This window comes from Gossypium raimondii, chromosome 11 (assembly GCF_025698545.1).
Source record: "Gossypium raimondii isolate GPD5lz chromosome 11, ASM2569854v1, whole genome shotgun sequence".
Taxonomy (NCBI): domain Eukaryota; kingdom Viridiplantae; phylum Streptophyta; class Magnoliopsida; order Malvales; family Malvaceae; genus Gossypium; species Gossypium raimondii.
In genome coordinates, this window is record NC_068575.1 from 6,739,598 (window position 1) to 6,754,097 (window position 14,500).

At 31.4% G+C, this 14,500-nt stretch overlaps 2 protein-coding genes across 2 annotated transcripts; both read right to left on the reverse strand.

The window, feature by feature from the left end:
• Positions 1-1,227: 1,227 nt before the first annotated feature.
• Positions 1,228-5,398, reverse strand: LOC105761159 (KH domain-containing protein At5g56140). The gene is made up of 7 exons (XM_012578887.2): positions 5,207-5,398; positions 4,293-4,378; positions 3,130-3,275; positions 2,454-2,573; positions 2,260-2,376; positions 1,928-2,071; positions 1,228-1,838 (listed from the first exon to the last, which is right to left on the reverse strand). The coding sequence occupies exons 1-7, from the start codon at positions 5,326-5,328 to the stop codon at positions 1,689-1,691; spliced, it is 885 nt and encodes a 294-aa protein (XP_012434341.1). The 5' UTR covers positions 5,329-5,398; the 3' UTR covers positions 1,228-1,688.
• A 3,327-nt stretch (positions 5,399-8,725) lies between these two features.
• On the reverse strand, positions 8,726-12,063 carry LOC105761157 (WPP domain-interacting protein 1). The gene is made up of 3 exons (XM_012578880.2): positions 11,849-12,063; positions 10,366-11,580; positions 8,726-9,873 (listed from the first exon to the last, which is right to left on the reverse strand). The coding sequence occupies exons 2-3, from the start codon at positions 11,528-11,530 to the stop codon at positions 9,128-9,130; spliced, it is 1,911 nt and encodes a 636-aa protein (XP_012434334.1). The 5' UTR covers positions 11,531-11,580; positions 11,849-12,063; the 3' UTR covers positions 8,726-9,127.
• Positions 12,064-14,500: the final 2,437 nt, after the last annotated feature.

A 14,500-nucleotide genomic window follows, 5' to 3' on the forward strand; every position in this document is an offset into this window, starting at 1 on the left:
TGGGCGCATAGAAAAAATGTGCTCCTCGTTATTAAATCAATATATTTACTCATGGTAATTGTAGCTTCTCGGAAGAATCGACGATTGCATTACTAAGGCAATTGTTAGTACTAGTACATCTGAAAATTCTTCATTGGCTGGTTGTGAATAGGCTCGAGACTATGGAATATTTTAAATACCTACACCGAGGTATTGACAGTGATTCTCAAATATCACTGAACAAAATATAATACGATGAGATAGAATGTAATAAAAACAAAGACATAGGGAACGAATTACCTACTCTTAACAATCAAAGCGAATACTTCAACTCTGACATTTTAAATTTTTAAATTTGGAACGAATCAAATCTCCTTAAATAGAATTGAAATCTACGACCATCAATTAACAACTATAGTTTTAGCTTCAACACTAATTTAGATAGATGGCGATTACCTACAATTTTATACAACACATTATACAGCCGATTTAACCATAAAATGAACTTCAAAACAATATTATTTATATTTAAATTTTATTTTGTATTGAAATGTAATTTTTAAAATTTCATAATAACATAGTTAAATTTATTATTAAATTATATGTATAAAATTTTACAATCATGTTTGCATGAATAAAAACAATACATATTATACGCTTTTCAATTAAAACATAATTAATTTAGTACGAGTAAAAAACCTAATTTTAAGTAAATCACCTAAATGGATGGTCAAACCTACAAAAACAAGCACATGTAATAAAATTTTAACTAAAGTAATTTTAAAAATTTAAGATTTAATCTTATCCTTTAAAAATAAATCTTGTTTTTTATTTAAAAATCTTAATTCAACCCTAAAATCAAAAATATTTTCTGTCAAAATTTGTCCTAATATGACCTAAAATATAATTAACAAAAATAATGATTGAATTAAAATTTTTGTTTGCTGAATTTTAACTTCTAAATATAATGATTTAAATCTCAAATTCTATGCAACCAATATTTTTTGAACAATCTCATTAAATGTTCAGATTATATCTGCTCTTTTCACACAATACTTAAAATTACTTATAATTTCTTTCTAGTTCATAAATAAGAAGATAATGCACTTCATCACACTCAAATTGATATACTCCTGTATTGACAACAATGCACCAATAATTCAGTAGTCTCACTAGATATTTTAGGGTAAAAAAAAAATTACTATTGGTGGACTTGTATAGATTACACTACAATAGACTACAATACAATACAATACAAACCATACCTTTAATTTCCTCGCATTTACTTTACATAGGTCCCTTCACTTCAAAACTGTCAATTATTACAAAGCTTAACTATAATAAGAAGACGAGCTAATAATACCACTACAACCTACATACAGCTATTTTATCTGTTTCAACCAACATGCAGAATGCAAAACCCGAAACCCCGAAAATGAACGCACACCCATTGCTCACTGTATAAAAATAATACTAGCATTTAACCTCTCCCAACACACACAACATAAACACACTTCATATATCAAACAAATAAGTTAGAACAACCTAACTTAACTGGCACACAACAGTAACAGTGCCCATGCCAGTGCCCCGATCGTGCATGGAGGCATTTGCCTATATATAGCCAATACCTGCAATGTCCGGGAAAACTGCTGGCTTACGGCAGACACTAAGACACAAGCTCCAACAGGCCTCGAGAAGGGATCCTTTTACCCCCTAGTCTTTGCTCGCTTCATTCCGAGGCTGTTTTGGAAAGGGGATAAAGAACCAGACATTGGAGAGCCTTCCTCACGAAGTGTACCATTCAGCATTGCTAGCTCTCGCAGCTGTTGTTTCTTATAGAAATCCTGGGATTCATCCTGTTTTTCAAAAACAATATAAAAAAAAAATTAAACAAAAAGATATGCATAATATTAGTATTATCACAACACAAGGAAACTTTACTCACAGTAGGCTTCAGCAAATCTTCAAGTATCTCGCGTGCTTGCATTAGGCGAGCATCAACTATTTCAACGGGTAATTCTGCCTCAATTAGGATATGAAGAGGTTCATTCAGATGTTCATACCCAGGTTTTCCTCTCATCATTTCCTCCTTCACAAATTTTAAGACATAATAATTCATTTAAGTGGTATCCATATTGGTAACTGCTAAAAAGTTTAGGGTTTACATATTCGATAGGTTTCACTTTCAACAAAATCTTTGAAACATGATCACATATTTACCAAACTTATTTAATGAGCAATAATTACACATAATATTGCAAGGCAAAGGACCATTACCCTAGCAGGATCTTTAATACTGCCCCGACCTCTTATAAGGACACGGCACTCCGTATTTGCCTCCACACGCTTAAGAGAGTTGCCCCTAGGACCAAGGAGGCGGCCAACAAAATTGTACTGCGATATTAAATTAGTTTAGATACTGAAAAAATAAATCTTCTAAAATCACTGTTAAGATATGAGTTCATTCATACGTTAGGATACTTGTCGACAGGAATATCCACTCTGATTGTTCTCTTAACAATAAGACCGGAAGAGCCACCTTGAGAATTCAGCCAGTTCTCCGCCAAAGAGGGTTGTACTAAACCAGGCATCTGGTACCATAATATTCAAGGCTTTGTTAAAAAAATAAAATAAAACATATTAACTCATTAATGCAAATGTCTCAAAACTCCCATCTGCACTTTGGGGGGGACATAAAAATGACAGTGTAGTTATCAATGTCAGCAATAAAGTACACAGCGGAGAGAATAACCCTCTTAACGGAACACCTAACATGCACTGTCTCGCACTCGATCAACATTTCAGGCTTCCATCCTAAAAGAACTGAAGCTTAACACCAAATAAGACTACGAGTAACTATCATCCCCCACAAATCTGATTCTATCTTGACAATGATAAAGACCCAGGAAAACAATGAGTTATATAATTAAAAGCAACAGCCTGAAACATTTTCTATGGTAGAGTTAGTTTTCAGGACTTCTTCATGTTAGCCTCAGATTGCCTGTCATAAGAGAAACGACAATACAAGCTAGATTTCAAATAAAGGTTCAGTTAGCATGAAAATATAGTAAAGTAATAAGTCAGGAATACCTCTTAAAGCAGTAAAATTAGATGGTACAGAGTTAGGTTAATGGTTAGTATCCATACTTCTGATTGAAACTGTGACATCCATCTGTTCATATCGGCTCCTCCATTTGAAAATGTTCCTCCAGAAGCCAGGGGGCTAGCTTGTTCAAGCCCATTTTGACCTAAAACTGATGCATTCCCCAACAGTGTAGTTATACGCAAAATTTCTGCTCCAAAAATGTCATTTTCAAGAATAAGATGTACCGGTCAGCATTTGTTAAGAAATCAGTTAGCAGTCACCACAAAATGGAGAGACCAAACGCAATGTTAATTTAGTCAGTTAAATATCAACTCTGGCTTCATAAATTAAGCTACTCTTCCAGTTAAATGCAATCTAGAAACAAAAGAAAGATGTGGAATTTTATTTTGGTTTACTTTTAAGTCATTAATAAATATTATTACATTAATTAAAAAAGAAACACTAATTAGTTGACTGCCACCAAATATTAGCACATTGTTGCAAGACAGCTTTTATAGAATAGAAAAATAGAAAAACTGAGCAAGCACCTATTTTGGCCAGAAGTTGGCAACTAATGTCTCTCACAACTAACCTAAAGAACTAAATATTACTGGGAAGTTCCCCACTCAATTCCCAAGATGAATACCGGCAGAATCACTGGCTTTGCCCTCTGTAACTCTTTCTTCATATCCATTTCTTCCTTCACCACAGTTAGTGAGGTTCAGAAACTTCCTTTTTCCTCCCTCTTTATCCTTCACTTCCATCGTTTCCTAAGATATGTCTAAGTATCCATTGTTACATTTACATAGAAGGCCACCAAAGTTCATGTAAGATTCATCATATTAGTTATTTAAACTATTTTAGAACCATAGTTTCTCTCATGTAATGATTGCTCTACCCAAAAAAGAAAATGAAAAGAGTAAGCAAGTATTCCATCGTGGGCTAAAAATTGCAGGTAGTCATATACCTCAATCACAGTTCCACCCAAGTCTTAGTAATTGTCAGTACTATCTACAATTTTCATGACACGCGAACCATGATTTCATTAGCGTGAGTGTTAGTGGGCTGATCCTTAATTAGCATTTCCAGTCAGTTACTCATAGAATTAGTATTTGGCAATTAACAGTTAGCCTCAAGTCGTTGTTTTAGTGATGACAACGAGGGAGGGAGATATTGTCTGCATGATTTTGACAAGAAAAAAAAATTGCTACTTAGAGGAACTCACCTTGGTTCAACAGTCTACAGGTATGAGGAATCACTGTCATAAATGGACTAAGCTTGTAACGCTCTGCCAGTAACTCCGAGAGATATCTGCAAACGAAAAAATAAAACCATCAGTCCTTCTAAACAAGGTAAATCAGTCCTTCTAAACAAGGTAATGTTAAAGTTGGACAGAAACCGTCATTAATGAGAGTTTCAAACAATCCCCAGTTTTTTTAGCTTCGATTCAAGGGATGGCAATGGATATTCATCATCTGAATCTGCTTTCATATTGAGGATAATAGATTCAGATTCTTATGTCCATTATCTAAATTTACTTTACTTTACTTTATAGATCTCCAACATGAATCCATTAACTGCTTCACTTTTAAATTTTTTTAAATAAAATCTTATTGGACTTATTAAATTTGGATATTTAACAGATTTCGAACTTCGATTTTCCAAAAATTACAGATACCTGACCTGCTGTCATCACTTTTCAATTCAGTACAATTATATCCGGATCACAACTTAAACAGCAACCCTAACCCCCACACACATACAACACTAGAAATTCATCAGTTCGTAAATTTTAACTGATCTGATATTAAAATCATAACATCAACAGAAACTCAAACGAAAAAGCATAATCAGTTCAAAAACGAACGATCAAGCTCTAGATCTAGGAGATTTCAGCAGAAATGTGCTAGAAAAAGCAATTTTAACAGTAAGCTAACCAAATTACAAGAAAAAGAGAAAGATCAAAGGCAAGATCACTCCATTAACCGCAAAGAAACAAGCAGATGATGCAGATGCAACAGGATCGGAAGGGAAAAGGAGAGTAAAAAAAACGAAGATCGCAAGAGGTTAGATTAAAAATAAATGCAAGACTATGAGAGGATAAGAAAAACAAAACAAAAAAAAAAAAGAATAGCTTACTTCTCTTGGTCAAGGAGAGCGGCGGCGGCGGAACGAAGGCCGGATAGATGGGGAGAGTGAGGGGCGGAAGGCGACGGAGAGAAGGCCATGTATCTGCCTCCGCCACCGACCGATGAAGTCATGAGTTTAGGAGAAGGATGCGTAGTTCAAGAAGGAAGTGCTGGTGGTGGTTCTATATGGTTTCTCCCTTTATAAACCTATAGGAAGCATAATATAATATAATATAATATAATATAGTATAGGTTAATGTTTATATATGGACTAGATTTTTCTTTTGAATTTAAATTTTCAAAAATAAATGTTATTTTAAACAAGAATTTGAAATTTAAACACTATAAATTTGAGGAAATTTTTATTTTACTTTTGTTAATGATTTTAATGCTTATAATTGATCGAGTCAATCGGATACCAATTTATTTAGTAAATTTATTAAAATATTTTTCTGTAATTAAAAATATTAATATTACCACTAAATCAAAATTTTATTTTAATATAAAATTTACATTTTAATTTTGTTAGGCATACTTTATTACTTTCGTTGATTTTTTTATTAGGTGTGATTGTTCACTTAAAAAAACATCCCTTTAATAAAATTTATTCAAAGAATTATTTTTGGTCTGCGAAATATAGTGAGCTCGGGAGTACAGTTACATATGAGAAAAGTATTAGTACCTTCACATGCCCATTAGACCAGATCATGAGTCGGGTCACCCGCTCAAGTCTAGGCCTGCTTGAAAAAGTGAGAGGGTTTGGGCAAAAATATAGGCTCAAAAAATGGGCTTGAACAAAAATAAGGCACATTTTCTAAATGGTCCAAGCCTCTGATAGGATTTTTTTTACTCGGGCTCGGCCCGACCCTAATCAGTTGTTTTGCTGCTATTTCATTGCCATTTCACTGTTGTTTTGTTGTCATTTTGCTATTATATTGCTACTATTTTATTGTTTTTGCTTTGAAAGTATAACTCTTATTTTATTGTTAATTTTGTTCCTATTTTAGAAGTATTTGCTTGCTAAGTTGTAACTATGTTAGTGTTATTCAAGTATAAAGATTTTTTTAATATGTTTTTAATTTGTTAAGAAACATTTATTGTAATATTTTTAGTGTATTTGATGTATTATACTTTTTAAATTTATTTTTATATAAAAAATAATCTAAAAAATAATAATACAGGTGAGCTGATTCGGGTTCAGGTTTAGTATTTTTAATCTAGATCGAGCTTGAGTAGAATTTTAGACCCATTTTTAGGGTTAGACTCGACCTTAAAAAATGGGCCTAAAATTTTATATCAGTCCAACCTATAATCAGGTCTATTGTCCATTAAAAATGGAACCATTTATTCAAGTGTTAACTTTAAATTTGATATCTAATAAATAATTATTATTGTCATAAAAAAAACCAATTTATTGTTAAATAGAGTTGATTGGCATAGGCATTGTTGTCACTGCATGTAGGGGTGAGCATTCGATCGAGTTAAGTCGAATCGAGTAATAAAATTTCGAGTTAGTCGAATTGATGAATCCTATTTTAACAACCGAACTCAATTTGATTTTTTTTAATTGAATCGAGTAAAAAACTTTTAGGTCAAGTCGAGTTAATGATCTTATTATTTATACTCAATGTTGCGTTTACATTGACCGATTTATTTAACTAGTAGATAAAGTACAATATTATTTAACTACACAAACAATATAATGGTTTTGCTTTTAACTTAATGGGTAAGCACTTATAAAAACGACGTAGTTTTGTTCTTATTTGGATTTTAGAATAATTTAAATTGTGTAATTCATATTCAAGTTGATCCGATTAACTTGAATAACTCGAACTAATTAATTCAAAATTTGAATTCTTTATCGAGTTTTACGAATCAAATCGGATATTACTCACCCCCAAATGTAAGAGAACGTCCTCATATTTAAGAGTTGGGAAGTAACTATGAATAATTCTAGACATTCTGTCGAAAAGAACAGAGATAATCAAAACCTATAATAAAATTATTAAAAAAAATTTCAAAATCCCTATATCATTAAATAAATAAAATTAATTAACATATAATATTTTTTTTCAATAAAATTTGATTGATTTAACTTTTAAAATAAATATTAATTAGTTGACTATTACAACCACTACAATAAATTTATTTCCATCCAAAGACTATTGGATACTATACATAATTATAAATAAAATGAAGATTCTCTAACACGTGTTTTACCATTTTTTTATAATATAAGAAATAGTTAAATTTCAATTGTGGTCCTTTATTTTACTTTTAATCTTTATATTTTATTTTTAAATATTTTAGTCCATATATTTTCACAATGTTTTCGTTAATCGAAGTATATTACATCGTTAAACTTTTTAATTAAAATATTTTGTGACTATATATAATTGGTCTTACTTTCTTTTACAATATAAAATTATGGTTAAATTTTAGTTTTGATCCTTATATTATGTTAAAATTTGATATTTATTTCATATACTTTAATTTTGATATATTTTAATATTTATACTTTTATAATGTCATTAATTAATCTAAATAGTTAACATTATTAACTAATTCAATTAAATTGATGATGCCAATTTTTTAAGACACCATTCCAACGAAAATATTTATTTTATCATGACGAGTTCGAATGAGTAATGAATTTTATACATGTTGAATTTATATTATAAAATTATTTGTTGCACATATTAATAAAATTAATACCAAATATAATTATATAGCTTGATAATAATAAATCTTAATTTTAGAAATATGTTTATTTCATGATTTTTAATCTCATTAATATTAGCTTCTTTATTATTTCATATAGTTTTCAATAAAATAAACATAATAATTTAACCTTTTCAACATCAAGTGGTAAGTGTTATCTGCTACTTATTGTATTATAATTTTTTTTTTTGAAAATTTTGAATTTAAGTGAAAATTTAGTTATAATTTTCAAATACATTAAAAAATTAAATATAGGATACTATTATGTTTAAAATTTTAATAAAATGGAAAAACATATAAAATTGGTAGTATTAAATAAATGCTAACATATTTTTAAATAACTTAATATATAGATATGAACGAAACGTGAATCTAAACTTTATGAAAAGAGATTCTTTGACTAGATGCTCCTTGTAAGATCAATAGAAAGAAATGCTTCAAATGGTAAAGTATCATAGAGATCACTGTACATTTTAATCTTTTACTTAAAAATAAGTAAATTAATCCCTATACGTTGAATCAAAGAGCAAATCAGTCATTTACTTCATGTTAACGTACATGAACCAATTTTAAAAGAGAAATAGATTAATTCTTTTAACAAAATAATCAGTTTATTCTTTGATCTAAGATACAAAGATTAATTTGCCTATTTTTAAGTAGAATGGGCAAAATACAATCTGTCTTTTAATACAATGACCTCCTTAGTTCTTTTACCCTTCAAAGTGTATTTGATAAGAAAGTTTACAGTAGAAAATAAAGGAGTAGCAATTACTTCAAAGCAATAGCTACCAACAAAAGAACCATACCATTTCATCTTTCAAAGTAATCAGATCACACCGGTGAAAGTACCGTTTTTTATTATGGCACAAACCAGCACCGAAATGTTTCAGTGTACAGTTTTCCACTAGTATGTACCAGCCGATATGACCGGAACCAGTAGGGAATTGACTACCTTAGGGATTTTACCAATAAATTACATATTAAAAACCTAGCATTATACTCCACACATAAACAACCTTCTTATACTACTAATATAAAAATCTATAGTGAAAAGCTCAACTCAAGTGAATCCTGTAAAAAGGGTTTCCACTTTTAAGGAAGTTGTGGTATTAACAAAAACAAAAGTGGGGAAAAGGGAAAAGAAAAAATGGCTCTAATTATACTAACAATGAAATCTTACATTTGGATCATACCACCAAAAATAAAAACCTCAGGTGGGAACAACCATCCCTGAATGGGATGACAACTGCAAGACAACCCACACGAACACTAAAATGAGTAATACCAACTGCGTGAAAAAACATAATGTTACCTTAAACACTCTCCTCTGCATCATCAAAACGTTGTTGGTACCTAAGGCGTCTCCATAAGACTTCTCCAACTCCCTTGCTTGTATCATTGGTGTTGCAGCAGCTGTATTTTCTGCCTCTCCCAGCTTATTTGACATCCAGGCTTGCTCCCTGGCGAATGGAATTTGATCTTCAGATACTTTGAGTTGATGATTGCCTACAGAAACTTTCAATTTTTGTACTGCACTGGTTAGGGTTAGAAACTCGATTTCAGCCTCCATTCTCTGTTGAAAGAGGCCCTCAAGGTCGAATTCCATTTCTCTGTATTTTTCTTGCCACAACCCTGCCGTGCTTCCTGGTTCTTCCTTCCTTGACCTGCTACCATTTACACTGGTTTCCAGTTCAGAAATCTTTGAATCCCTTGCCTGCAGTACAGCCCTTGCTTCGTCTAGTTTGCTCTCCAAATATTTTACTTTGTGTGTTAAGGTGAATAACTGAGTTTCCAAGGAACCCAAAGTACTTCCACTCATCTTTTCAGAAGCTAATCGGTCAGATGGGCTAGTTTCCTGATCAGCAAAAGTAGAATCCACATGATCATTTTTCATGCTAACCAAATCATCATCTTGAGATGCATTTTCCTTTCCAATCTCCCCGAATTTATATAATTCTGCAAGGAAAAAATCACTCCATTGAACTTTAAAAAGTACAGGACACAGTCTGCAGCTATGCTATCATGAAATGAGTGATAATTAGTAATATATATATATCAACACCACTCCACCAAGAATGAAAACAAGTACGTTGCAGCCCTACTTGTCCAGTGATATGCTTGTTCTAGGCTTATGCCTACCTGAATGAAACATGCATGGAGACTGGTATAGCAACTTTCAAATTTGGCCTCAATGAGGCTTTATGGAGAACAACTATTTTCAATCTTTGCCCAACTCTGGAACAAAGGATATAGTAATCAACTGCTTTAAGTAAATGCTTGGGGAAATATTTCAGAGATTCAAATAAATAAGCTAACTAAAAAAATAGCAAATTAAGAGGTGCGGTATGATCAACAAGCAGGATTTGCAGAGCATATAATGAACAATATGCATAAGTTGTAAAACGTGATAAAGGCTTATTGAAGTTAGCAGAAGGATATCACACCCACCACTTTCAAGGGCTTTTTGGACAGAACGGAGAGAAAGAATAGAGTTGACCAATGGGTCCTGATCTGGTGAAGGTTGGCGACTCTCACTTTTTTCTTCCTTAGCCTCCCAAGACAAGTTCGCAGCCAAATCATCAAGTGAAAGTTCTTCAATTTCACAGGAACTTTCTTTCCTATGAGTAGTCTGTACTTCCTCATTGCTCTGGCCTTCACCTTCATGAGCTTCATCACCATTTCTCCTATCATGATTCATGGAACTTCCACTTTGCTTTCCGTTGCTTGTCACTGAAACTGGACTCAACACAAAGCCAAAGTTGGAGTTTCTTGAGTCAGATTCAACACTGGATTGAGAGTTTTCCTTCTCGATTTTGATCCTTTCTCCTCTCGGCTTCTTACTGCTTTCAACATAACCCTTTCCCTGTTGAGCTTTTTTACTTGAATTACCCACAAATTTTCCACTTAAATTCTTCATACGGTTTTTCCCATGCACGTACCCCAAAACAGTAGGCAGGTCATATCTCGCCTTTGGCATACTGGCTGCCGTAGAAGACTTGCTACTTCGATCCTCGCTATTTTCAGAGTCAGTAGTAGCAGCAGAAGGCACCCCAACTGCAAACCTGGAATCTGAACTGGGGCTATGATTCATGAACCCAATGGCAACATTTGTGTTCTTCAATATATTCAGAGGCCCAATATGAGGCTTATTATTCTGCTTGATTTCAGCTGATGCATTCTGTTGAGGTTCAGTTGGATTTGCAGAACCGGACAAACCTCGCTTCAATATTTTACAACCATCCACAGTGGCGGTCGGATCCTTAACAAAATCCCTTCTGATACGCCTCCATTTCTTCAATCCATAGCCTTTGGTGGTAGGAGGAGACGACGCAGCACGAGATTCAACTGGTACAGTAGGTGAATGCATCGACCGTACAGTCCCAACAGGACCATTCGCATGACTATCCACTGCGAAATCATCAGAAACAACGCCACGATCAGTGGACAAACTCTGTGTCTGATCATCATTCCCGCATAGCCCATTATCCTTACTCTTGCAATCATCAACGTGATTATCCTTGATCTTATTAGCATCAACATGAGGCACAGTGTTTTGAGTGGATTCATTATCCTCCAAAGATTCAACCGCAGAACATTCACTCTCCAAATCCATAACTATTAATCCGTTCAAGATTTAATCAAGAACAAGATCGAGATCAAGAACTATCATTCCATAAAAAATAAAAAAAAAGACCATGTCAAAATCAATCAAAATCTAACCATGCTATTCAATAATATTGCAGCAAAATTCAATTAAATGAATAAAATCCAATATACACTTATCATTGGGATTCTCTATTATAATCAATTAAAATGGAGAGTTAAGCTAGACTTTACCTATAAACATTAACATTTATACACCATGAAAAAGCTCAGCAAATAATGAATGGGAAACAGAGAAAAAAAAAGTGTGAAATTTAGGATGAATTACCTTTTAGGGCAATATCTTCACAGAAATTGTGAATGAGGGTTTGGAAATTGAAGAAGAAGATAGATTGAAGGGAACGGAAAACCCTAATCTGTGGATAGATTTGCAGTTATATACGCCATGAAAATCATTATCGGGAGAGAAATTATGGTGTTATTAAATAAAAAAATAAAATAAAATAATACTATTTGAAAAGTAAAACTAAAAAGTATTGCATAGTTTAATTATGCAACTTGCAAGTAATAAAGAAAGAAAGAAAGAATTTTCTTTTTTGGGTCAATATGCAAGTGGCACAATTGATAATGGTAGCACTACCAGGTAAAGAGGGCATTTAACCAAATATTTATAAATACTAGAAATTCTAATTTTTGTATTGGATTTTAAGTGTTTAATTTTTAATTAATTTTTTAAATGTTTTTTTTTTTTTGTATTTGTGTTTAGCATTAATCTCATTATATAGGTTCTTATGATACACCGAGAGTTTCTCTCTAACCTTTAAATAGGAGAATAATGCGCTTCGATGCACTCGAATCCACATTTTTCTCTACTGACAACAATGCAGATGCCAATCGAGCTCATAGATGAAAAAATTGAAATGAAAGTGGTTGATAGTTGATTATAGTAGCTGATTTGACCAACTAGTTTTATTAACTGTTTATTTAAAAAAGTTTAGTAAAACTTAATTGATAGATGAAAGCTAATATCTGTAAAAAGACAAATAAGTGTATGACACATTTTATTATTAAGTATTTATTAGTTTATAATACTTTAATCTTTGTTGGGTGAAATTATTGAAACAAAACACTATTATCAAGGAATCAAAATATCCTTTATGGAAAATAATTAGTAAATATTTTGAAAATGTAAATAAGCAAAATTCTTAATTCCATATTTGTAAATCTCTTAAGTTGCATAAGAAATTATTTTACACAAATAAATTAAAAATAAATTAATAATTCATAAATTAATTAGTGAATTTTTTTTGGAATTGATGCTACTGATATCTTGGCACCTCTATTAGGTTTGAGGCCATGTGGCAAAAAGAGTATTTTTTTAATAAGTATGATTAGATATGTCATTCCACATATCTCATTCCTAATCAGCTACGAAAAAAGTTTTTCATCCCTGCGGGTTTGATTACCTAATCCTCCATTTGTGCCTAAATCAGCTAAAAAATGCCCAAAACTCTATTAAATAATACTAAATGTAATTTTTTAATGATGTTATAAATACTACTTGAATTAAAATGTCTTATTAATGCATCTTTTTATAGTGCTAAATTTCAATTTAATTTGTATATGTATAATACTAATTAAGTGATAATAAGTTTAATTAGATATGGGACTAAATTACCAAAAGCCATTATTTTTAAAAAATTACAAAAATAAGCTAATTTTTGAAAATTTACGAGAATGAGCCAATTTTTGGTATTACTTATTAATCTGAAAATAAAACTTACAAAACAAACCTTTATATAGACCCAAAATCTCATTTCCTTATTTTCCTAGGCATTGTAGGATATGATATATAAACTCATTAATAGGTAATTTGCAATTTGTTTCTAAACAATGTGAGATTACTTTATTAAATTATAATGTATAGACAATGTGTATATATAGACTCGTGAGTATGTTTAATTATAAAATTAATTTTAATATAATTGTTCAATATAAATTGTGATTTTTTTGAAGACATATAGATTATGAAATTTAAGTTGCCAATATGTTGAATTGATTTTTCCTTAAAATATATTCCTTAAAAATCATAAAGTGATTGTATTTATATGATTAATAATAAACTCGATGTATTTTTTAATGTTTAACTATTGTATTTAAAGTGATTGATTTATATGAAATATGAAAATAGAATATCGATAATGATAATATATCGCAAATAAAATAGAAATAGAAAAATAAAGAACACAGATATTTTACGTGGAAACCCTTTTAGGAAAAAAACCACGGGCAGAGGAGAAGAAAATTCACTATGTCGAATTCGAATTAATTACAAGAGAAATAGACTATGTCTATTTATAGGCTTGTAAAACCTTATTCTAATAGGAGTAAAACTCCTTATTCTAATCAATATCAAATAGATGGAGTTTAATAAGGTTTAAAAAAACCTTATTTTAAAATAAAATAAAAGAACTATAATTCTGTAGTGATTTTACTTTTATTTTATTTTACCACTGTATTTGATTTAAATAAGGATTCGAGTCACTTAATTCTAACAATTTCCACATTGACACGAATTCTTAATGAACAAGTTCTTCATCTTGAACTCTCAACGAACAAGTTCTCCACCTCTTCCATAAAACCCTTTAAGGGTTTAACTTCAACAATGAACATCAACCAAGTCTAAGCAATGCTCAAACTTGGTTATAGGAAGTGACTTAGTCATCATAACTGCAGGATTTTCATGAGTATTAATTTTGCTCACAACAATATCACTACGAGCAATAATATCACGAACAAAATGATACCGAATATCAATGTGTTTTGTTCTCTCATGAAACATTTGATCTTTTGTAAGGAATATGACACTCTGACTGTCACAAAATATTGTATTGATTTGAAGGTCTTCATTGAGTTCACCAAAGAGTCCTTTCAACCAAATAGCTTCTTTACAAGCCTCAGTAATTGTCATGTACTCAGC

Coding starts and splice junctions, on each gene's coding strand:
- LOC105761159 (XM_012578887.2), bottom strand. CDS start 5,328: ATGACTTCATCGGTCGGTGGCGGAGGCAGATACATGGCCTTCTCTCCG. Junction 4,379..5,206: donor GCTCTCCTTGACCAAGAGAA/GTAAGCTATTCT, acceptor TTTCGTTTGCAG/ATATCTCTCGGAGTTACTGG. Junction 2,574..3,129: donor TGTCACAGTTTCAATCAGAA/GTATGGATACTA, acceptor TTATGGTACCAG/ATGCCTGGTTTAGTACAACC.
- LOC105761157 (XM_012578880.2), bottom strand. CDS start 11,530: ATGGATTTGGAGAGTGAATGTTCTGCGGTTGAATCTTTGGAGGATAAT. Junction 9,874..10,365: donor CCAAAAAGCCCTTGAAAGTG/GTGGGTGTGATA, acceptor TTTTCCTTGCAG/AATTATATAAATTCGGGGAG.